We start from the raw sequence: 24,084 nt of genomic DNA on the forward strand, positions 1-24,084 counted from the left end.
TAATGTTTTAATTACCATCAGAGTCAGCTTTGTAAACAGCCATTTATTTGGATTCATAGTTTTACAAAAGGAGTTCTCTTACACGTTGTAGAAGATTGGTATCATCACAGCTAGATTGCTATATAGCCTCAGGCTTTTTTTTTTTTTTTAAAGCACAGGCTTTTTAAAAATATTTTTTTAAAGATTTTTTTTATTTATTTGAGAGAGAAAGAGAGCACAAATGGGGGATGGGGAGGGGCAGAGGAAGAGGGAGACTCTCCACTGAGCAGGGAGCCCGATGAGGGGCTCGATCCCAGGACCCTGAGATCATGACGTGTGCTGAAGGCAGACGCTTAACCAACTGAGCCACCCAGGGGCCCCAGCAAGGCTTTTTCTTAGAAGTTTAAACACAGAATATAAGACTTTAAAATGCTGTCAAGTCCCCACAAAAATAAAATAAGTTGTTTTTTTTTTTTAAACCTACCATTGGGGTGCTTGGGTGGCTCAGTTGGTTAAGCGTCTGACTCGATCTGAGCTCAGGTCTTGATCTCAGGGTCATGAACTCAAGCTGTATTGGGCTCCACACTGGGCATGGAGCCTACTTTAAAACCAAAAACACCCTACCATCATTCTACTTTCTATTTATCTCTCTATCCTCCCTGCTCCCATACCTCTAGACCCAGGAGGATGTGCCTTATCACTCAAAAAGGTGTCAGAAATAATGGTCCCAAGGTTGTGTGGTTAAGACAACAGCCAGAAATTAGAAGAACACACATCCGTAAGAAGCAGTGTCCTAGTCAGACATCTGAAAGGGCAAAGAGGTGGCTTTGCAGGCTGAGTAAGGGCTCTTTACTGGAAGGATAATTACCTGCCCTACCTCCTCGGTGCTCATCACAGACTTGTACAAGGTTACCAGCCACCTCTTCCTTGGGGAGAGGCACAATGTCAATCATACAGTCTCAAAAGTGGCACCTCCTGCTTTATTTACACAACGAAAATGCTCAGTAATAACGTCATCCCTTGCCTCCCTTGCCACCTCTCTGCCCAACATTTTCCTATAGCTTTGTCATCTCAAGGTACTTCTGGAACCAACCATCATAAAGACATTTAGACTTGGTGCCTGATAACTTGATTACCTTCAGAGTCCTGCGTAAAGAGCAAATCAGGCTGCAGATTTAACTGAGTGGGCCTCTCCTGGCACTGAGCCCAAGAGCTATTATGAAACTGCTGTAAGCCCCGATTCTGATTGTTTGTTACATCTCGGAAAGGAGCTCTGGAGTTGTGGGCAATGACCCGCTGGCCCTGAGAATCCTCAGTGAAAAGCTGACTCCAGGAGTCCTTGTCATTCTTTTCACTGTCCCAGGAAAACGCAGGGACAGGACAAGGGCTTTGTTTCATTGAGTCTGTGTTTTCTCCATTCCAGGAATCCCTGCATGTTTGAAGGAGGATGGGGGCCTGCCTGGTTTCTCTGGCAGACACCTTTTCCAATTTAATCTTGTCCAGGGACTGAAGGCCCTCGCCCCCAGGTGGTTGAACGCGTCTCTCCACATCCTGATGGTTTTTTTCCTTAGATCCATGAAGCCATTCCCTTTTCCAGGAAGAATCTTTCTCTCCTTCCTTTTGGTCCAGCAAGTAAGAACCTTCCAAGTTCTGAGTGAAGGAACAAGAGATTGAGGCTTTACTCTTTCCAGCACAGACCAAGGTGTCAGACTGGGGCAAAGACAGCATAGTCAAAAATGGAGTTCCCATTCTGTGGTGGTCAGAAGCCTGGAGGGAATGAGGAGAACGTCCAGCTTCCTGGGTATCTGCAGGGGTTGAAGTGGCTAATGGGGGTGACATGCAATCGTCCTCCAAGCCCTGGATCAGATGATCTAGATGGGTTGCATCTTTCTTAGACTCGTTGTTGATCTGACTTTCTATATGAGATGAAACACTCCTCTGGTCACCACCATTTGTCTTTCCTAGCAAAATAGACGTGAATGATTATTCTGCAGGAAATCTCTGCCCCAAGCAGGATTTAGCTGGCTTTTTCTGAAATCAGTATCAGCTACTATCACTATCTAGCACAGGGGTCTTAGACTCATCACACACTTTTATAGCTGATCTTCCTGCTTTTTTTTTTTTTTTTAAGATTTTATTTATCTGAGAGAGAAAGAACGGGAGGGGGGGCAGAGAGGGAGAAGGAGACTCCCCACTGAGCAGGAAGCCCGATGCGGGGGGTCAGTCCCAGGATCTGGAGATCACGACCTGAGCTGAAGGCAGACGCTTAACTGACTGAGCCACCCAGGCGCCCCATGATCTTCCTGCTTGCAATCTCTACTTTCTCCAGAATGATCCTTCTAAAACACAGACCTTATATTCCACTCCTCAAATATATGGATGCTTCCAAATGATCTACCTAATAAAGTCAAACATGGTACGTATACTCAGACCACAGCCTACTTTATCAACTGTGTTTTAGTATATGGGCACATCAGTTTTAATTTTTTTATTTAATATGGTTTCTGTTAAATAGTGATCTTGGCCAAATATATATTCCTGGATATTATCCTTTGAGAAATACGCACAACACAATTTTTGTAAGGTCACTAAGATCACATTAACCATCCAACTCTAAGAAACCCTCTGGTAACAGTACAAAGAACATTAGGTCCTCTACTCTGCAGACATTGCCTGGGAAAGGGAATAAACACAATTAGATGATAAGTCAACCAATTGGAAGAACAATAATAAACAACTACTAGTGTCCAGCCTATCCATTTTATCAGGCATGGAATGGATACTGTTCTACCTTAAGGATGAATACCGTGGACTACCCACTCCCCCCCCCCAAATTATACCAAAATCTAATTACAAAGCTGAATGATTTCCTTTTTCCTTCTCCAACAAGAATTAATACTGCAGAAACTGTTTTGTGAAAGATTTCTCAACTTTGCCTAAGAATTCCAACAGATTATAGAATATACCAGAATTCTGAAATAGCGGGGGATGACTGGGTGGCTCAGACTGTTAAGCGTCCGACTCTTAATCTCAGCTAGGCCTTGATCTTGGGGTCGTGAGTTCAAGCCCCATGTTGGGCTCCATGTTGGGCATGAAGCCTACTTTAAAAAAATTTTTTTTTTTTTTTTTGAAATCAGAAGTGTCCTTGAGGGGCGCCTGGGTGGCTCAGTTGGTTAAGCGACTGCCTTCGGCTCAGGTCATGATCCTGGAGTCCCGGGATCGAGTCCCACATCGGGCTCCCTGCTCGGCAGGGAGTCTGCTTCTCCCTCTGACCCTCCCCTCTCTCATGTGCTCTCTCTCTTTCTCATTCTTTCTCTCAAATAAATTTAAAAAAAATCTTTAAAAAAAAAAAAAGTGTCCTTGAAAAAAATCTGCCCTTGTTACTTAAAGCAAAAGAGTGCTTATTTTAAGTTTCTGTTTGGGGCAGGGACAGTAGATTTGGAAGATTTATGCAAAGCAATCCTGGGAATCGCATCAAGAGTTAGAGCTCTCCTCCTAAAACCCTCCAGCTGGCAGACACATGCTCTGAGGCAGCTCATTCCCTGAAAAGGGACACGTAAGCAAAAAACTGCCAAAGGATGATGAGACACAAGCCAACTTTATGCCAACCTTTCTAAGAAAAAAAGCATTTTGAACTCTGACAATTTGAGAAGCATTATACAGAAATATCTGTTATCAAGTAATCCTATAGAGACTGGTCATTATGGCCAATCCAAGACATTTACCTAAATAATGGCAGGTCAGCTCCCCTGCACACCCCAACTCCCCAAGCATACCTTTCTCCTCACTGCTCTGTCAGGGAATACAAATATTTAATATTAGACTGAGCACACAGAATGAGAAAATGTTGGTAAAAGCATGTATATAATGCTCTGCAGAAGGGGATGTTTTGTTGTTTGATATCCTCTTCTAATGAGTTAGCTAAGTTAAACACAATGCACTGGTGTCACCATTTCTCATAAATTTTCCAGCATGGAAAAATGCACACACTCCCTTCTCCCTGGGTATTCCCAGGCAGGTCATCATACCTGGATGCAAGGTGAAGAAGGAAGCAATGCTGGTCTGCCGAGTGCCTGTAGGTGGAATTCTTTGAGTAAAAGAAATCTTAGCCTTTTTCTCTCCAGGAAAGAGTGTTAGCATTTTGGTGTCTGGCTTCATTAAATGTGTCTGAGGAGGGGGAGAAAAAGAATAATAGAACCTATTAACATCAAAACAGCTGCCCGACAGGAGAGATTCAGTAAACACCTGTGACCCTCATGGAGCCACACTGGGACTTTTGGGCTCCACTCCTATCCTATTCTCTAGGTAGTTTTGCTGTACATCATCATCTACCATTTCCTGCCACACTGATGGTGTTTGTTTTTATCAGGAAATCACATTTTCCAACTATAGCCCAATCTTTCTGCTTCCCCACAGAAATCAATCACGTTGACTTAAACAAACAGGATTTGTTGAAGTGATTCCAGGAATGATACTCTCTCTTACATGCAAAGATAACTAATGATTCTACATCAGCAGCAGCTGACACATTTCTGGTGGTTTTCAAACAGTCACATACGGTTCGGAGCACAGCTCACACGGCTTGGGTTCAAATCCTTCCAGTTCTGCCACTGCTACTTATGAACTGTGTGACCCTACGCAAGCTGCTCAATCTAGGTCTCATTCTCGTGTGTGAAATGAGGGCAGTATAGTACCTATCCCATGGGGCTGTTATGAGGATTTGGTGAGTTAATTCACGTAAAAGGCTTACACAGTTCCTCGGGTTCAATACTAATTGGTTATTACTAGGTTATTACAGCCAGTCTTATCCACTCTCAGCCCCTTTATACTTTACAGTATGAATTTGTACGAAAAAGGTTAGGGAAGTAAGTTTTGTCAATAACTATAAGTATAACCTCATCTTTATTTAGTATGATTCGTTTTTGTTTCCACTTGCTTGTTATGGAATACCTGAGAAGTAACCCTGAGAACAGGGTAATTTATATTCAATTCAGTTTGCATGAAAACCAAAGAAATGAGATTTGCTGATTTTCATGTTGTAAGTTGGAGACAGGTCTGAAACGAACTCAAATTATTAAAATTCTAGCCCAAAGTTGACTTCATTTTTACATTTGGAAACCAAAATGTACATTAAGTGCATAAAAGAAGAAATCCTCGGTGTAAAACTCATACTCTAACTTGCAGTACTGGTGTGGAACTTTCCCCTCCACCATACAAAACTAGAAAACTGGATAAAATACATGAAACAAGTGGTATTAGATGGTGGACAACAGGAATTGCATTGGATTGTGAGCCCTCAGAGAAGGAAAACAAATGAGGTGAGCCCTATGATAACCCTAGCTTTATGCCTGGAATCACTTGCCAGACCAAAACAGATAAAGTACACAGGCAGTGCATTCTGGGTTAATTGAATGCATCGAGATTGGAATTTGGAGAAGCTGAGGTGGCCACTCCTCTCAAGTTGCTAAGTCCATATTCCCTCACCTTGAACCTGGGAAGAACAATAAAGTATGATAAAAATAACACTATATGGTTTCCAAAACTAGGTCATAAAAATGCCATGCATCTTAGAACCTGGCCAGCATGCTATGAGGAAGCCCAAACAGGCACATGGCTCTCTCAATTTTATATGAGACACATCCTAGATATGTGAAATTATGTGAGATAGTATGCCAACAAGTATTTTAGCACCTATATGCTAGGTACTGGGAATATAATGATGAACAAAACAGACTGTTTCTGCCCTGGTAAAGCTTACAACTTATGGGAAAAGACAGACTAATAATACATAGTTATTTAAATGACTACAAGAATACTAAGTCCTACAACACAAATACAAAGGATTGTAAGAGAATGTTATGAAAAATTATATGCCAACAAATTGGACAACCTAGAAGAAATGAATAAATTCCTAGAAACATATAACCTCCCAAAACTGAATCAGGAAGAAATAGAAAATTTGAACAGACCGACTACCAGCAATGAAATTGAATCAGTAATCAAAAAACTCCCAACAGTCAAAAAGTTCAGGACCAAAGAGCTTCACAGATGAATTCTACCAAACATTTAGAGAAAAGTTAATACCTATTCTCAAACCATTCCCAAAAATAGAAGAGGAAAGGAAAACTTCCAAATTCATTCTATGAAGCCAGCATTACCCTGATATCAAAACCAGATAAAGATACTATAGAAATAGAGAACTACAGGCCAATATCTCTGATGAACACAAATGCAAAAATCTTCAACAAAATATTAGCAAACCCAATCCAACAATACATTAAAAAAATCATTCACCACAATCAAGTGGGATTTGTTCCTGGGATACAAGGGTGGTTCAATCTTCACAAATCAATCAATGTGATATATATCACGTCAGTAAGATAAAGTATAAAAACCATATGATCATTTCAGTAGATGCAGAAAAAGCATTTGACAAAGTACAACATCTATTCATGATAAAAACCCTCAATGAAGGGGCGCCTGGGTGGCTCAGTTGGTTAAGCGACTGCCTTCGGCTCAGGTCATGATCCTGGAGTCCCGGGATTGAGTCCCACATCAGGCTCCCTGCTCAGCAGGGAGTCTGCTTCTCCCTCTGACCCTCTTCCCTCTCGTGCTCTCTCTCATTCTCTCTCAAATAAATAAAATCTTTAAAAAAAAAAAAAACCCTCAATGAAGTAGGTTTAGAGAGAACATACCTCAACATAATAAAGGCCATATATAAAAAACCCACACCTAACATCATACTCAATGGTGAAAAACTGAGAGCTTTTCTTCTAAGGTCAGGAACAAGACAAGGATGTCCACTCTCACCATTTCTATTCAATATAGTATTGAGGGGCGCCTGGGTGGCTCAGTCGTTGAGCATCTGCCTTCGGCTCGGGTCATGATCCCACGGTCCCGGGATTGATCCTGGGGTCCTGGGATGGAGCCCCGCATCGGACTCCCTGCTCCACAGGAAGCCTGCTCTCCCTCTCCCTCTCTGACGCGCCCTGCTTGTGTGCCCTCTCTCACTGTGTCTCTGTCAAATAAATAAAATCTTAAAAAATATACATATATATAGTATTGGAAGTCCTAGCCACAGCAATCAGACAAGAAAAATGAATACAAGGCATCCACATTGGTAAGAAGTAAAATTTTCACTACTTGCAGATGACATAGTACCATATATAGAAAACCCTAAAGACTCCACCAAGAAACTACGACTGCTAAATGAATTCAGTAAGGTTACAGGATACAAAAATCAGTGTACAGAAACCCATTGCATTTCTATATGCTAATAATGAAATAGCAGAAAGAGAACTTAAGAAAACAATCCCATTTACAACTGCACCACCAAAAATAGTAAAATACCTAGGAATAAACTTAACCAAGGAGGTGAATGACCTGAAACGACTCTGAAAACTATAAACACTGATGAAAGTGAAGACAACACAAACAAATGAAAAGATATTCCATGCTCGTGGATTGAAAGAACAAATATTGTTAAAATGTCCAAACTACCCAAAGCAATCTGCCAATTTAATGCAATCCCTATCAAAATACAAACAGTATTTCTCCACAGAACTAGAACAATCAGTCATAAAATTTGTATGGAACCACAAAGACCCCGAATAGCCAAAGTAATCTTGAAAAAGAAAAACAGAGCTGGAGGTATCACAAGTCCAGATTTCAAGTTATACTACAAAGTTGTAGCAATCAAAACAGTATGGTACTGGCATAAAAACAGATATATCGGGGCGCCTGGGTGGCTCAGTTGGTTAAGCGACTGCCTTCGGCTCAGGTCATGATCCTGGAGTCCCAGGATCGAGTCCCACATCGGGCTCCCTGCTCGGCGGGGAGTCTGCTTCTCCCTCTGACCCTCTTCCCTCTCATGCTCTCTCTCATTCTCTCTCTCTCTCAAATAAATAAGTAAAATCTTAAAAAAAAAAAAAAGAAATAAAAAAAACAGATATATCGATCAATGGAACAAAATAGAAAACTCAGAAATAAACCCACAATTATATGGTCAATTAATCTTCAACAAAGGAGGCAAGAATATGCAATGGGAAAAAGTATCTTCAACAAATGGTGTTGGGAAAACTGGACAGCTACATGCAAAAGAATGAAGCCAGACCACTTTCTTATACCATACACAAAAATAAACTCAAAATGGATTAAGGACCGGGCACCTGGGTGGCTCAGTCGGTTAAGCATCTGCCTTTGGCTCAGGTCATGATCCCAGGGTCCTGGGATCAAGGCCCGAGTTGGGCTCCCTGCTCTGTGGGGAGTCAGCTTCTCCCTCTGCTGTGCTCCTCTCCACCCCACCCCCTCCCCCACTTGTGCTCTCTCTTGTGTGCCCTCTTTCTCTCTCTCAAATAAAATCTTTTTTTAAAAAAATGGATTAAGGACCTAAATGTAAGACCTGAAAAGATAAAAATCCTAGGAGAGCACAGGCAGTAATTTCTCTGACACTGGCCATAACATTTTTCTATTTTTTTTTAAGATTTTATTTATTTGACAGAGAGAGACACAGCCAGAGAGGGAACACAAGCAGGGGGAGTGGGAGAGGGAGAAGCAGGCTTCCCGCAGAGCAAGGAGCCTGATGTGGGACTCGATCTCAGGACCCTGGGATCATGACCTGAGTCGAAGGCAGACGCTTAACGACTGAGCCATCCAGGTGCCCTGGCCATAACATTTTTCTAGATACGTCTCCTGAGACAAGGGAAACAAAAGCAAAAATAAACTATTATGACTACCTCAAAATAAAAAATTCTTCATAGCAAACTATCAACAAAACTAAAAGACAACCCACTAAAGAGAAGATATTTGCAAATAATGTATCTGATAAAGGGTTAATAGCCAAAAAATTATAATGAAGAACTTATATAACGCAATACCCAAAAAACCCCCAAATAATCCAAATAAAAAATGGGCAAAAGACATGAACAAGGGTGCCTGAGTGGCTCAGTCGGTTAAATGTCCAACTCTTGATCTCGGCTGAGGTCTTGATCTCAGGGCATGAGTTCAAGCCCCACATTGGGCTCCACACTGGGTGTGTGGAGCCTACTTAAAAAAAAGAAGACATGAACAGACATTTCTCCAAAGAAGACATACAAATGCCCAACAGACACATGAAGATGCTCAATATCATTCATCATCAGGGAAATGGGAAATGCAAATCAAAACTGCAATGGTGTATCATCTCACACCTGTCAGAATGACTAAAATCAAAAAACACAAGAAACAACAGGTGTTGGTGAGGATGTGGAGAAAAAGGAACCCTCATGCACTGTTAGTGGGAATGCAAACTGGTATAGCCACTGTGGAAAACAGTATGGAGGTTCCTCAAAAAATTAAAAATAGAACTACCATATGATCCAATAATCACACTACTGGGTATTTACCCAAAGAATACAAAAACACTAGAGGTGCCTGGGTGGCACAGTCAGTTAAGCTTCTGAATCTTGGTTTCGGCTGGGGTTGCAATCTCCGTGTGGTGAGATTGAGCCCCACACTGGGCTCCACACTCAGTGCAGAGTCTGCTTGAGATTCTTTCCCTCTCCCTCTGCCCCTCCTGCTTGGGCTGTCTCTCAAATAAATAAATCTTAAAAAAAAATACAAAAACATTAACTCAAAAGGATATATGCACCCCTATGCTTATTATAGCATTATTTACAACAGCCCAAGTGTCCACTGATAGATAAATGGATAAAGAAAATGTACTGTACTATACACACACACACAGTGGAATATTGTTCAGCCATAAAAAAGAATGAAATCTTGCCATCTGCAACATGGGTGGATCTAAAGAGCATAATGCTAAGCAAAGTAAGTCAGAGAAAGACAAATACCGTAAGTTTCATTCATAAATGGAATTTAAGAAACTAAACAAATGAAAAAAGGAAACAAACAAAAATGGGCTCTTAATTATAGAGAACAAACAGACGGTTACCAAATGGAAGGTGGGTGTGTGACGGGTGAAAGAGGTGAAGGGGATTAAGAATATACTTATCTTGTTGAGCACTGAGTAACGTATGAAATGTTGAATCACTGAAACGAATTTAACACTATATGTTAATTATACTGGAATTAAAATAAAATTTAAAAACATACTAAGTTCTCTGAAGAAGACTTATACAGGGGCACCTGGGTGGTTCAGTCAGTTAAGCATCTTCCTTCAGCTCAGATCATGATCCCAGAGTCCTGGGATCAAGCCCCGCGTCGGTGTCTCTGCTCAGCGGGGAGTCTGCTTCTCCTTCTCCCTCTGTCCTCCCTCACCAAGCTCAAGCTCGCTCCCTCTCATTCTATCTCAAATAAATAAATAAAATCTTAAAAAAAAGACTTATACAAACTACATATTATCAGAAAACAGTAAGACCTCAATTAACAAAACATCTGGAAATAAAGCTTTTCACCAAGTTGGCCAGCTTAGCAAGAGTACGACATTCCTTACTTAGGTCAGAGCAATGTCAAGAGTGATACTGCCTCCAGGTATATATAGCTCCCTTAGAAGACTTTGGCTTTAAGGAACTATGTTTATCTCAGTGGAATGTTTATTTATTTTTTAAAGATTTATATTTACTTATTTGACAGAGAGAAAGAGCACGCACGAGGAGCAGCAGCAGAGGGAGAGGGAGAAGCAGGCTTACCGCCCAGCAGGGAGCCTGATGCAGGACTCGATCCCAGGGAATTAGAAAAAAAAAATCCCTCCTGAGATAAATCCTCTTATGAGAGCATACCATCTTGCTCAAAATCTGTCAATAGTTTCTTTACTACCTTATAGCATAAAGTACTGACTCTCAGACTGCACACACCAGTATGATTCTAGTTACCCTTTTCTCCATTACCAAAACCCCTTTGTGTATACTGTAGCATGATACTCACCCACGAGCCAGTCCCTATTATGGCCTCTGCCTTCCTCATTTTTGTGCCTCACACGGAAGGGCCTTTTTCACACCCACATCTGAAATGCTACATATACTTCGGCTTAGCCCCAAGCATTCCTGATTCCCACAACCAGAGGTAATCTCTTCCCCTTCTAAACTTGACATTTATCACTTGGTATTTCAAGACCTACCTAACAAAATTCTGGTATCAACATTTGATTCACATACTTTTTATCCTGTCCTCCACTGAACTAGCTTAATACATATGGTAAGTACTCAATTCAATAAATATTTTAGGAAGAAGGCAGATATACAGGAAGGACACATTTTGGTTATTTTTTTTTTAAGATTTTATTTATTTCTTTGACAGAGAGACAGCGAGAGAGGGAACACAAGCAGGGGGAGTGGGAGAGGGAGAAGCAGGCTTCCTGCGGATCCTGGGATCATGACCTGAGCCGAAGGCAGACGCTTAACGACTGAGCCACCCAGGCGCCCCTGGTTATGTTTTATATATATAACTACTCATTATATTTTCAACATCAAAAAAGCTCTCAGAAAACATTAAGCCTTTCCCAGTACTGTGATCAAAGTGAAGATGAGCTCCTGTCACTGTAATTGATGTCACACATAAGGTCCAGAGCACAGATGGGATAAGTATACCCACTGAAAACTGAAGGTTTTCCTCCCAAAGTAATCTAACAATACTAAATTTATTGCAAGAACATTCTCTAGAATGTGCCAAGTGATAAAAAATCACTTGGCACTGATTTTTCATCTAAACCTAATGAAAACTCAACAGGGATAAGAGAAAAAAGCAATTTCTTTTAAGTATCACAACTCCTAAACTGGAGATCTGATATGTCTACATCCATTAGCATTTCATTACTAAGTCTCATAAAAGGGTACTTCTTGCTAATGAGATTTTTCTCACTTAAAGGATGTCACACATGTCAGAGATCATTGTAGTATAGTGTTTTCATACATTTGCCATCAGTTTTGCCCTAATAAGACCATCTATTGAAGATTTGTTTAAACCTCCTGATTTTAACTACTTCCAATACAGCAATGGCTAAATGTGGCCCTCTCAATAGCAGAGTTAACAGTCCCATGAAAGAAAGAAGAGCTCACTTAAATTGGAAAGTAGATGCCTCAAATAAAATGCAATGGAGTAGAAATCACTCTGGAATAAATCCCCCAGTCTCCCCTGGAAGGTGTCAACCTTGTGAAAAGAAGTATTAGTGTGTATGTGTGTGTGTGTGTGTGTACACACAATATATACAGCTGACGCTTGAACAATGTGAGGGTTAGGGCCACCGACTCCCTGCATAGTCAAAAATCCACATAACTTTTGACTCCCCAAAAACTTAACTATTAACAGCCTACTGCTGACCAAAAGCCTTGTGGATAACAGTCAATTAACACATACTTTGTACATTATATGTATTCTTACAATAAAGTAAGCTAGAGAAAAGAAAGTATTAAGAAAATCATAAGGAAGAGAAAATACATTTACAGTACTGTATTTAGAAAAAAATCCACAAGTGGGCCCATGCAGTTCAAACCCGAGTTGTTCAAGGCTCAACTGTAAACACAATCAGCCTACATTATTATATCTATTCTCCCAAATTCCAAACACTATTTCAAGATATAGTTGTGGTTTTTTTTTTAATTTTATTTATTTATTTGACAGCGAAAGAGAGAGAGGGATCACAAGTAGGCAGAGCGGCAGGGAGAGGGAGAAGCAGGCCCCCTGCTGAGCTGATAGCCCGATGTGAGGCTAGATCCTAGGACCCTGGGAGTATGATCCAAGCCAAAGGCAGATGCTTAACCGACTGAGCCACCCAGGTGCCCCTCAAGATATAGTTTTTACTTTTTCTCTATAATCATCTACTTACTCAGGTCCCAATTTCTGGCTCCTAAATATAAGTGGAACTAAAGGGAAAATGCAAAAGTCCTTTAAAAAAGGAGAGATATTAAGGGATGCAAATAACTGGACCAAAGTCACAGTTTAAAAACATATTTAAGGGACACCTGTCTGGCTCAGTAGGTGGGGCTTACAACTTCTGATCTTGGGGTTGTGAGTTTGAGCCCCATGTTGGGTGTAGAGATTACTTAAAAATAAAATCTTAAAAAAAAAACAAAAAACGTATTTAAGAGACCTCCCAGCTCCAGCCAAGCCCACATTTAGGTCCTTCTTGAGCATAATGACCATACTTTTTAGATATATAACTATAGAGATCAATAATCCACCAAAAATAATAATTTTTTTAAAAAAATATTTTATTTATTTATTTGACAGAAAGAGACACGGCGAGAGACGGAACACAAGCAGGGGGAATGGGAGAGGGAGAAGCAGGCTTCCTGTGGAGCAGGGAGCCCAATGCAGGGCTCGATCCCAGAACCCTGGGATCACGACCCGAGCCAAAGGCAGACGCTTAACGACTGAGCCACCCAGGTGCCCCCAAAATAATAATTTAAACTTCTACTATTCCTGATTAGACCCTTATTTTTTCTTGCCTAAATTTCTGCAATATCCTCCAAATTTCTCTAGCCTACCTTTCAGTGTACCACTTACTTTCATATAACCACCATTGGGCTAATCTTCTTACAGACTACTATGTCAAATGCCTTCCATGAATCCAACAACATGGTACTAGTTTACCTTCCTAATCACACCTTCAACTCCCCTACATTTACCCTACACTTTAGAAAAACTGAGTTACTCCCAATGTAGTAAAAGAATCTATTAAAGAGAGGTCTGGCTTTAACCCTCAGCTCCTGGGAGGTAATCTCTAAGTCCCTGGAATGTCCTACCTGATTGGAGTATCTGTTTACCTGAGGCCTTGGGCCACAGCAGATAGTCTATGCTAACAATGTGACCTACGGTAGGAGCTTTGGGCCATGTGGTTATCAGCTTGACCTTCATAGGGGCTAGAAACTAAGGTCAGCCACATAAGTAGTCAACAATGTCTACACAACCCAAACCCCAATAAAAACTCTGGATACCAACGCTCAGTGAGCTTCCATGGTTGGCAATACTCTGTATGTACTGTCACATATCATTGCCAGAAGCAGTTAGGGCTGTCTAATATATTGGGTACCCAGAGAGGACACTGCAAGTTTCCCACTTTGAATTCTCCTAGCTTCAGCTTGGAATTCTCCTAGAATCTGCTTTGGCTGATTTTAATCTGTATCTCTTCACTATAATAAACTAATCATGAGTTTAACAGCTTTCAATGAGTTCTGTGAGTCCTACCAGCAAATTATCAAACCTCAGAGTGGTCTTGGGGTCCCTTGAACTTGCAGTCGATGTGAGAAGTGAGGGTGGTCTTAGGGACGCCCTAACTTTTACTCCTTATTTCACAAACATCTCTCGTTATTTCCTGCTCTGTGCCACTATTCATACTGTTCCTAGAATGCCTACTCCACCTTCATTGCTTTCCAACAAGATCCAACCCTTGCTTTAAGGTCTGTTCAAATGCCATCTCTTCCACAAAGCCTTTAACAGCTTTACTGAGATATAATTCACATACCATAAAATCTACGCATTTAAGTATACAGTTGTTTAGTATAAAGTTGTGTAAAAATCACCACAATCTAATTTTAGAACATTTTTCATTGTCCCAAAAAGAAACCCTGTACCCATCGGCAGTCATTCCCCATTCCCACCCCACCTCAGCCCCAGGAAACCACTGATTTACTTTCTGTCTCTATAGATTGACAAATTCTGGGGCACCTGGGTGGCTCAGCTGCTTAAGCATCTGCCTTCGGCTCAGGTCATGATCCTGGAGTCCCCAGACTGAGTCCCACATCGGGCTCCCTGCTCAGTGGGGAACCTGCTTTTCCCTCTCCCTCTGCTCCTCCCCCACTCGTGCTCGTGCTCTCTCTCCTGCTCACTCACTCTCTCAAATAAATAGAATCTAAAAAAAAAAAAAAAAAAGATTTGTCTATTCTGGACCTTTCATACATCATACAGTATCTGGTCTTTTGTGACTGGCTTCTTTCACTGAGCATGTTCTGGAGGTTCATCCAGGTTGTAGCACGTCAGATACTTCAATCCCTTTTTATTGTCAAGTAATATTCCATTGTTTGGATATACCATTTTGTCTATCCATTCGTCATTTGGGGGCATTTTGGTTGTTTCCACTCTTTAGCTATTATGAGAAATGCTGCTACAAACATTCAAACATTTGTTCACTGGTGTACAAGATTTTGTGTGGACTATCTTTTCATATCTTGGGTCTATACTTAAAAGCAGAAGTGCTGGGTCATATGATAACTATGTTGAACATTTTGAGGAACTGCCAAACTGTTCTGCAAACTGCCTATACCATTTTATGCATGCACCAGTAATATATGAGGGTTCCAATTTCTCCACATACTTGCCAACACTTGGTATTATCTTTTTGATTACAGCCATCCTAGTGGATGTGAAGTGGTATCTCCTTGTGGTTTTGATTTGCATTTCCCTAATGACTAATGATGACAATCTTTCCATGGGTATATCTGAATAGACCTATAACAAGAGATTAAATTAGTAATTTAAAAACTTCCTGCAAAGAAAAGTCCACTGTGTAACAGCTGAAGAAGCTGAGAATTTTCATAACCAGCAAGTCTAGGCTCCTTTTTGTTTAACTGGCCTTCCTTTAGCTTTTCTCTCTCTCCTCTGGCACTTTGCTATAACCAGCAAGAAGAAACCAGGTAGCCCTTCAACACTGCCTGTAAATCTCCTTGGCTCTATCACATCACCCAGTTCCTCAGGTACATTCTCTATCTTCCACCTTACTACAGCCAACAGTAGTTGTAGGAAACTTTCTGTCACCACATAACAAGGATTCCCTTTCCTCTAGTTTCCAGTAAGATTATTCTCACTTTCCTTTAAACCCTCACCCACAGTCTCCTCAAAGGCCATCCTAGTTCTAGAAATAGTTTCTTCAAGCTCTTCAAGCTTTCACTAGCACTCTCTTCAAAGTCCTTCCAGCTGTCACCCATTGCCCCATGCCAAAGCCACTCCCCCATTTTAGGTTTTTGTTAGGTAGTACTCCATTGCCAAAACCAAAATCTGTATTACCTTTCTATTGCTGCATTAACGCATTGCCACAAAACTTAGCACCTTAAAACAACATTTATTGTCTCACAACTTCTATGCATCAGGAATTTGAGAGCAGCTCATCTGGGTGGTTCTGGCTCACAGTCTCATTAGGTTGCATTTAAGTTATCAGCCAGGGGTGCAATATACACTTTCAAGGTGGCTCACTCACACAACTGTGAGCAAACTCAGTAAGGTTCCTCACAACATGAGTATCTCCATAGAGCTGCCTGTGTGTCTGCATGTGACAGTTGACTTCCCCTTAAGAGAGAATGAGGATGGAGCTACAATGCTGTTTATGACCTAACCTCAGAATTCTAACATGAACACTTCCATCACATTCTATTCATTAGAGTCACCAAGTATAGCCCACACTTGGGGGGGGTGGGGAACTTAGCATCCACCTTTTAAAGAGAGAGGTATCAGAGAATTTGTGGACATATTTTAAAACCACCACCCCTCTACGCATAATAAAATGTAATCTCTTCTTTCTCTAAATGCTTAGAATTTCCTTATGCCTCTAAGGCACTTACTGTCCGTCTGACAGTTATTTGTGTACCTACCATATTCCATGCTGCCAGGGTTAGAACTATCTAAAGGTGAATACATTATTCACTTTTTATCATGTGAAGACACCTTACACATTATGACCACTGGACCAAGAGTCAGAAGACCTGGAACCAAGCCATAGAGCTGCACTTACTCTGATATGATCTGAAGCAAATCTCTATCTGAACTTCAATTTCTTCATCTGCAAAATGGAGATAATCTCACCTCCCTCACAAAGCTACTGAGAAAGTGAAACAATGCATGTAAAAAAGTTTTACAAACCATAAGCCAGTAAAGATCACATTGATAAATATTTGTTAAGTTACATTTACAGACCCTTATCAGTCTTACAGCACCAACCCCAACAGTGTTGCTACCATGGACTTCAGTATTATTATTGAGCCTATTCAGTTTCAGTGAAATACTTTTCTCTATTTTTGTTTTTCTTTTTTATCATTTCAGTAAGTATCACAGAGGTGTTTTTTTGTTGTTAGGTACACACTTTTTTTTTTTAAAGATTTATTTATTTGAGAGTGGGGAGACAGAGGGAGAGAGAGAATCTCAAGCAGACTGCTGAGCACGGAGCCCGATGCCGGGCTTAATCTCATGACCCTGGGATCATGACCTGAGGCAAAACAAAGAGTCGGAGGCTCAACTAACTGAGACACCCAGGTGCCCCTGTTAAGTACACACTTAAACTGCCATTTTACTAGAGGTCTCCTCCTGTCCATCTTTGCTTTAAAAAACTCAAAGTCCTCCCACTTATCTCCTCATCAGAGAAAGAGAAAATGAGCAACTATGACCAAATCTAAAAGGTTTTCTTAAAGTAAAGCTCAGATGGATCATTCATTCAATAAATTTATACTGAGTACCTACTATGTGCCACTGTTTGAAGGACTGCCTAATGGAACTTTCATTCTAGTAGGGGAAGATCATAAATGAACAAGTAAATATACAGTATGTAGTATATCTAATGGTAAAAGGGCTATGGAGATAAATAAAGCAAGACTAAGGTGTTAGGGAGTACGGGATGAGGGAAAGGCTATTTTATGGTGGTTAAGAAATAGACTCAATGATAAGTTGACAAATGAACAAATGAAAGAGCAGAGCCATGTGGCATTTTAATCCCTATGCATTTCAAGTTGTACAAAAGTCCCTGCAGAGGTATGAGGTATACTTGGCTTGAAAACCAGCAAGAAGGCCAGTATGATTAGAGCAGAGTGAGGCAGAGAAAAGAGTAGCAGATGAGGTCTAAATGCATGAGAGGGCAAACATACATGGCCAAATCATGCCTTGTAGGCCTCAGAGATTCTGGGTTTTACCAGAAGATAAGAAAACTACTAGATGGTCTTAAAATTAACAGTGAGCAAAGGGTCACTCTCAATCTGGGTCAGGCAGCAGTGGTAGAAATAGTAGGAAATTATGAGATTCTGAACACATAGGAAGGCAGAGTCCAGAGAATTTGCTGATGGACTGAATGTTAATGAAGCTGCACAACATCACAGCGGCATTCAGTGTTCCGCCAAGGCCATCAGAAACCACTGATGACTGAGCCAAGGTTTCTGTTATCTTCACAGTTCTGTCCCCTTCTTAGGCCCACTTCTCCTTCTTGCTACATATATTTCAAGGGTAAGAAACTAAACTGCATTACAGATGAAGAAGAAATAGAAATTATTTTTGAGTTATGACATTTTAAATATAATACACCTGAGACAGCAAATATACAAAACACATAATAAATCTTTTTACCTCTTTATTGTGTAGAAAAACCTTTCAGAAATATTTCTCAATGTTTTAATAAAGAGGTAGCAAAGTTAAAATACAAAATTTGAAAATCATGTAAATTAAATGGCCTTTTTAGAAATTCATACTAAAATTCATGTCTCACATGGAAAGTTCTCCATCATATATTTAGTGAAAGGTGAATAACAGAATACGTTTGAAATAATCTCATTTGTGGGGGAAACAAATATATTTATACACATAGAGAATGTCTCAAAGGATACCAAACTGTTAAAAGTAGCTACCACCAGTGAAGCTTTGTTTTTTACTTAATACAATTCTATACTGATTTTTTTTTTTTACAAACACATATTACTCTCATAATAAAAAAAAAAAAACTGAAATGAAAACAAATACAGTATCCTCCATACCAAGGCCTAGGTAATAAGGCCAAGTCTGTCATGCCTCTGTGGGACCAAGAGAGAAGCAAACTCACTCCAAACATAGGCATCTATTTTCTGGCTAGACTATGAACCACCCCATTAGTTGCCCCGAAACAGCAGAGAGTTTGTTTAGGGATCAAGTGGGAAGGGGCATATTTTCTAAAACACTGGCCCCAAGCAACTGCCTATTAATGACTGACATTAAAACTCAAATAAATGTGTGCCTATTTGATAGCTACTCTAGGAAAAGGCAGGTTTCTACATCCTATGAAAGGGAATCTTTAGGACTCTGCTCTGGGCTGGAAGTCTTAAAAAGTCAAAGAACCAGTTTTTAACAAAGTTTTAAAAAATCTTTTTTAAGATTTATTTATTCATTTGAGAGAAAGAGAGAGAGAGCATGAGCACGAGGGGGAGAGGAAGAGGGAGAGAGAATCTCAAGCAGACTCCACTCCGAGTGAGGAGCCTGACATAGGGCTCAATCTCACGACCCTGAGATCATGATCTGAGCTGAAACCAAGTCAGACGCTTAACCCACTGCGCCATCCAGGTGCCCGTGCCCAAAATTTTTAACACACATCTCTTACCACACACACATGCACCAAGAAAAGGCCATGTGAGCACATGGGGAGGAGGCAGCTCACTGTCTGCAAGCCAAGAAGAATGTCCCTATTAGAACTTGACCATGCCAGCACTCTGATCTTGGACATCCAGTCTCCAGAACTGTGAGAAAACGAATTCTGTTGTTTAAGCCACCCAGTGTGTAGTATTTTGTTACTGTCAGCTTGAGGAGACTAAGGCAATACTATTGCATATAATGGATACTATTCCATATAATGGAACACTATCTAGTCTTTAAAAAGAATAAAGCAGCTCCCTGCTTAGCAAGGGAGAGGGTCTGCTTCTTCCTCTCCCTCTGCCCCCTCTCCCCCACTTGTGTTCTCTCTCTCTCGAATAAATAAATAAAATCTTTTTTTTAAAAAAAAAGAATAAAGCAGCTCTTTGTGGATGCATATGAAATGATACATAAGATGCAATAAGTGAGAAAAAGCAAGTTGCAGAACAATGTGGAATATGCTACTATTTACAAGAAAGAACAGATACTGTTTGCTTGTACATATATAGAATATGTCTGGAAGGATGCACAACAAAGTTGTGGCCTCTGAGATGGGCCAAGGATAGTTAAAAGTTTTAGGGAGATATTTCGCTGCCTGTCACTGCCATACATTTTAAATTATGTACCAGATGAACGTACCTGCCCCAAAACCATTTTTAAGTAAAAAAAAATTTTTTTAAAGGAACGGATGGTTCATTTGTTATTTCTCAAAAAATGACTTTAGTTGTACGATGCTTTTTAACAGCCCTCAATTACTTTGTTCAGGAGGTTGTAGCCACTGTAAGGGAGCAGAATTTGCCACCCAAAATGTGCCTCTTTGGCATATGTATTATTTTAGGCTGATTATTTTTAAGCAACAGCAGGCTCAGGAATAACTGCTGACCTTCCCCCAACTACCTAAAAGAATTGAGAGAACCTGCTCCAGGAAGAAAGCTGTCACCACAGACAGCTATTCAACTATGGTTGTATTTCTACACGCTAATAATGAGCCTTCAGAAAAAGAAATTAAGAAAACAATCCCATTTACACCTGCATCAAAAAGAATAAAATATCTGGGAATAAATTTAACCAAACAGGTGAAAGACCTGTACTCTGAAGACTGTAGGACATGAATGAAAGAAACTGAAGATACAAACAAATGGGAAGATATATTCTGCTCATGGACTGGAAGAATGAATATTGTTAAAATATCCATACTTCCCAAAGCCATTTACAAATTCAATACAATCCCTCAAAATACCATTTTACACAAAACTAGAAAAAAAAATCCTAAAATTTGTATGGAACCCCAAATACACAAAGCAATCTTGAGAAAGATCAAAGCTGTAAATATCATGCTCCCTGATTTCAAACTATACTACAAAGCTGTAGTAATCAAAACAGTATGGTACTGACACAAAGACAGACACATACATAGATCAACAGAATAGAATAGAGAGCCCATAAATAAACCCACATGTATATGGTCAATTAATCTACCACAAAGGAGACAAAAATATACAATGGGGAAAAGACAGTCTCTTCAATAAATGGTGCTGGGAAAACTGGACAAGTTACATGCAAAAGAATGAAACTGGACCACTATCTTACACCACATATAAAAATAAATTCAAAATGGATTAAAGACTTGAATGTTAAGACCCGAAGTCATAAAACTCTTGGAAGAAAAAGATGGGCAGTAAGCTCTTTGACATCAGGCTGAGCAGTATTTCTTTGAACAAATCTCCTCAGACAGGGACAACAAAAGCTAAAATAACAAATAGGATTACATTCAACTAAAAAGTTTTTGCAGAATGAAGGAAACCATCAACAAAACAGAAAAGGCAACCTACTGAATGGGAGAAGATATTTGCAAATCACACATCTGATAAAGGATTAACATCCAAAATATATAAAGTTACACAATATTTTAAAAAAGGATTAAAAAATGGGCAGAGGACTTGAAAAGACTATTGTCAAAGACGACATACAGATGGCCAACAGACACATGAAAAGATGCTCAACATCACTAATTAACTATCAGGAAAATGAAAATCAAAGCCCCAATGAGATATTACCTCACACCTGTTAGAATAGCTATTATCAAAAAGACAAAAAAGACAAAAAGTAAGTGTTGGGAGAGGATGTGGAGAAAGTGTGGAGAGGATGTAGAGAAAAGGGAACTCTCAGACACTGTTGCTGGAATGTAAATTGGTGCAGCTACTATGGAAAACAATATGGAAGATCCTCAAAAACTTAAAAGCAGAATTACAATCCAGTAATTCCACTTCAGGTATTCATCTGAAGAGAATGAAAACAGCAAATGAAGAAATAATATGCACCCCTATATTCACTGCAGTATTATTTACAATAGCCAAGATATGGACGCAACCCAAGTGTTCATCAATAGATGAATGGGTAAAGAAGACGTGGTAAATATATACAATGAAATATTACACAGCCATAAAGAATGAAATCTTGCCATTCTCGACAGCATGGATGGACCTAGTGGGTATTATGCTAAGTGAAATAAGTCATACAGAAAAAGACAAACATGTACAACTTCTCCTGTATGTGGAATCTAAACAACAGAACAAAACAGAAACAAACTCATAGGTATAGGGAGCAAACTGTTAGTTACCAGGGCGGGGAGGGGCTGGGGAGCGGAAGAAACAGGTGAGGAGGATTAAGAGGCACAAAGTTCCAGTTATAAAATAAGTAAGTCATGGGGAGGTTACGTACTGCGTAGGGAATATAGTCAATAATATTGTAGGAACTTTGTATGGTGATCATGGCAACCGGACTTATCCTGTGGATTTCTTGATGTATAAAAATATCGAATCACTATAATGTGCTCGATATTGAATGTCAAGTATAGTTCAATTAAAAAACAAAGCACTCCTCACAGCAAATTTTCTCTCCACCACACCTCGAAGCTTTATTGTCCCAGTCTCTTCCTTCCCCATTCACAGCCTGCCTGCCTTTCGTCCCGTTTCCTCTCCACTCTTCCCAAACCCCATTTTTCACCCTCTGCAGGCTCCACTCCCACGAGCCTCAGAATTCCCAAAGCTGTTCCTTTCTCGGACCCCGACTTGACCTCCACCTCCCCCTTCTCCCTCCTCCAGGCCCCAACCCCTCCTCCAACACCCTCTCACGCCCCCACGTCCCACCTGCACTCTCCGCCGCTTCAGCGCCGCCGCGTCCAGCCACACGCCGCAGGCTTCTTCCTCAGGGTCCCTCCGCCTCATGGTCGCTGCGGAGACCCAGCCAACGTCCCGCCTGGCTCCCGCTCCCGCTCCCGCCGCCTCACCGAACGGCTATAACGGCCTCCACGGACGTTCGGATCTCGCGCCAACGCCGGGGGCGGAGCTACGCCGCCGCCGCCGCCGCCGCCGCCGCCTCAGGCACCGCCCCAGCATCAGCCCCGCCCCAGCCCGAGCCCCGCCCCTCCATCTCAGCCTGTGGCCTCACCGGGTCGTCTGGTGGGTGGAGCACCTTTCGGTTTACCAAGGCCTTCACGTCCCTTGTGATCTGCGAATTCCAGAGTTGCCTTCCCGCGATTAGCTGTGTGAACGTGTTCACGACATTGCACAAGGAATATGCGTTTCTTTTCGCTAAGTTAGTTACACCTTCTTGCTGTAAACATAACTACCCCGGGCTCAGGGTTTTCCAGTTTCACAGCTACATCCTCAGAGTCATCCCAAAAGGAAGGGTGGAGCCAAGGCTGCGGTCCGCCAACTCCAAAGCCGGCGTCCCCAGCACTACCCTAAGTGGTAACCATACACTAGAGTTTATGAATTACTTTTGAATTAAAAAAAAAAATCCAAGCATAACTATGAAACCGCATGGGAGAGGATTTATAAAACGCTAAAAAGGGGGCGCCTGGGTGGCTCAGCGGGTTAAGCGTCTGTCTTCTGCTGGGTCATGATCCCAGCCAGGGTTCTGGGACGGAGCCCCAGCTTCGGCTCCCTGCTCAGTAGGGAGTTTGCTTCTCCCTCCCCCTCCCCCTACTCGTTCTCTCTCTCTCTCAGATAAATATTTTTTTAAAAAGGGGTGGGGCGCCTGGGTGGCTCAGTCGATTGTGTCTGCCTTTAGCTCCCGTCATGATCCCTGGGTCCTGGGATCCAGCCCTGCGTTGGGACCCCTGCTCAGCGGGGAGCCTGTTTCTCCCCTCTCCCTCTGCAGCTCCCCCTACTTCTGCTCTCTCTCTTTAAAAAAGAAAAGAAAAAGGTTAAAAATGAAACCTAAAAATTTGGAGTCCCAGGTTTGTCAGCTCCCAAAACTATCTCCTAGTCCTGCCTTCACAGCTTAAGCAAGACCCTGGATTTTAAAGAGGATCAAGTGAGGTAAAGTTTGTGAAAGCTCCTCAGAAATGCAGAAGTGCTGGCATCCCACTCATCGTTCATCCCTAACCACAGTCCCCATAGATGTTCTTTATATATGTATATAAGCCATATACATATATATGTAGACAGGATATTTTTTCAAAGATTTTTTTTAGAGAAAAGAGTGGGGGCTGGGGCTGAGGGAGAATCTCAAGCAGACTCCCTGAGTGTGGAGACCCACGTAGTGCTGGATCTCACAACCCTGAGATCATGACCTGAGCCAAAATCAAGAGTCCAACATGCTTAACCGACTGAGTCACCCAGGTGCCCCTATAAACAGGATAGTTTAGCAATAGAGTGATTTTTTTTTTAAAGATCTTATTTATTTATTTATTTGACAGAGCGCACAAGCAGGGGAAGCAGCAGGCAGAGGGAAGAGCAGACTCCCTGCTGAGCAGGGAGCCCGATGCGGGGCTCGATCCCAGGACCCTGGGATCCTGACCTGAGCTGAAGGCAGACA

The 24,084-nt window shown here is 41.2% G+C and overlaps 1 protein-coding gene across 3 annotated transcripts; it reads right to left on the minus strand.

The window, feature by feature from the left end:
- Positions 1–42: 42 nt before the first annotated feature.
- Positions 43–22,661, minus strand: LOC113934259 (aurora kinase A and ninein interacting protein). Of its 3 annotated transcripts, none has more exons than XM_027614873.2 (3): positions 15,916–16,183; positions 4,008–4,146; positions 43–1,940 (listed from the first exon to the last, which is right to left on the minus strand). In XM_027614873.2, exons 2-3 carry the CDS (start codon positions 4,135–4,137, stop codon positions 1,087–1,089), a joined length of 984 nt encoding a protein of 327 aa, XP_027470674.1. In that variant the 5' UTR covers positions 4,138–4,146; positions 15,916–16,183; the 3' UTR covers positions 43–1,086. The 3 variants fall into 3 exon arrangements, with proteins under 3 accessions (XP_027470674.1, XP_027470664.1, XP_027470684.1); XM_027614863.2 differs by lacking the exon at positions 15,916–16,183 and adding an exon at positions 22,410–22,655 and having other exon boundaries at positions 51–1,940; XM_027614883.2 differs by lacking the exon at positions 15,916–16,183 and adding an exon at positions 22,410–22,661 and having other exon boundaries at positions 1,495–1,629.
- Positions 22,662–24,084: the final 1,423 nt, after the last annotated feature.

The sequence above is a fragment of the Zalophus californianus genome, chromosome 4, assembly GCF_009762305.2.
Source record: "Zalophus californianus isolate mZalCal1 chromosome 4, mZalCal1.pri.v2, whole genome shotgun sequence".
Lineage (NCBI taxonomy): Eukaryota > Metazoa > Chordata > Mammalia > Carnivora > Otariidae > Zalophus > Zalophus californianus.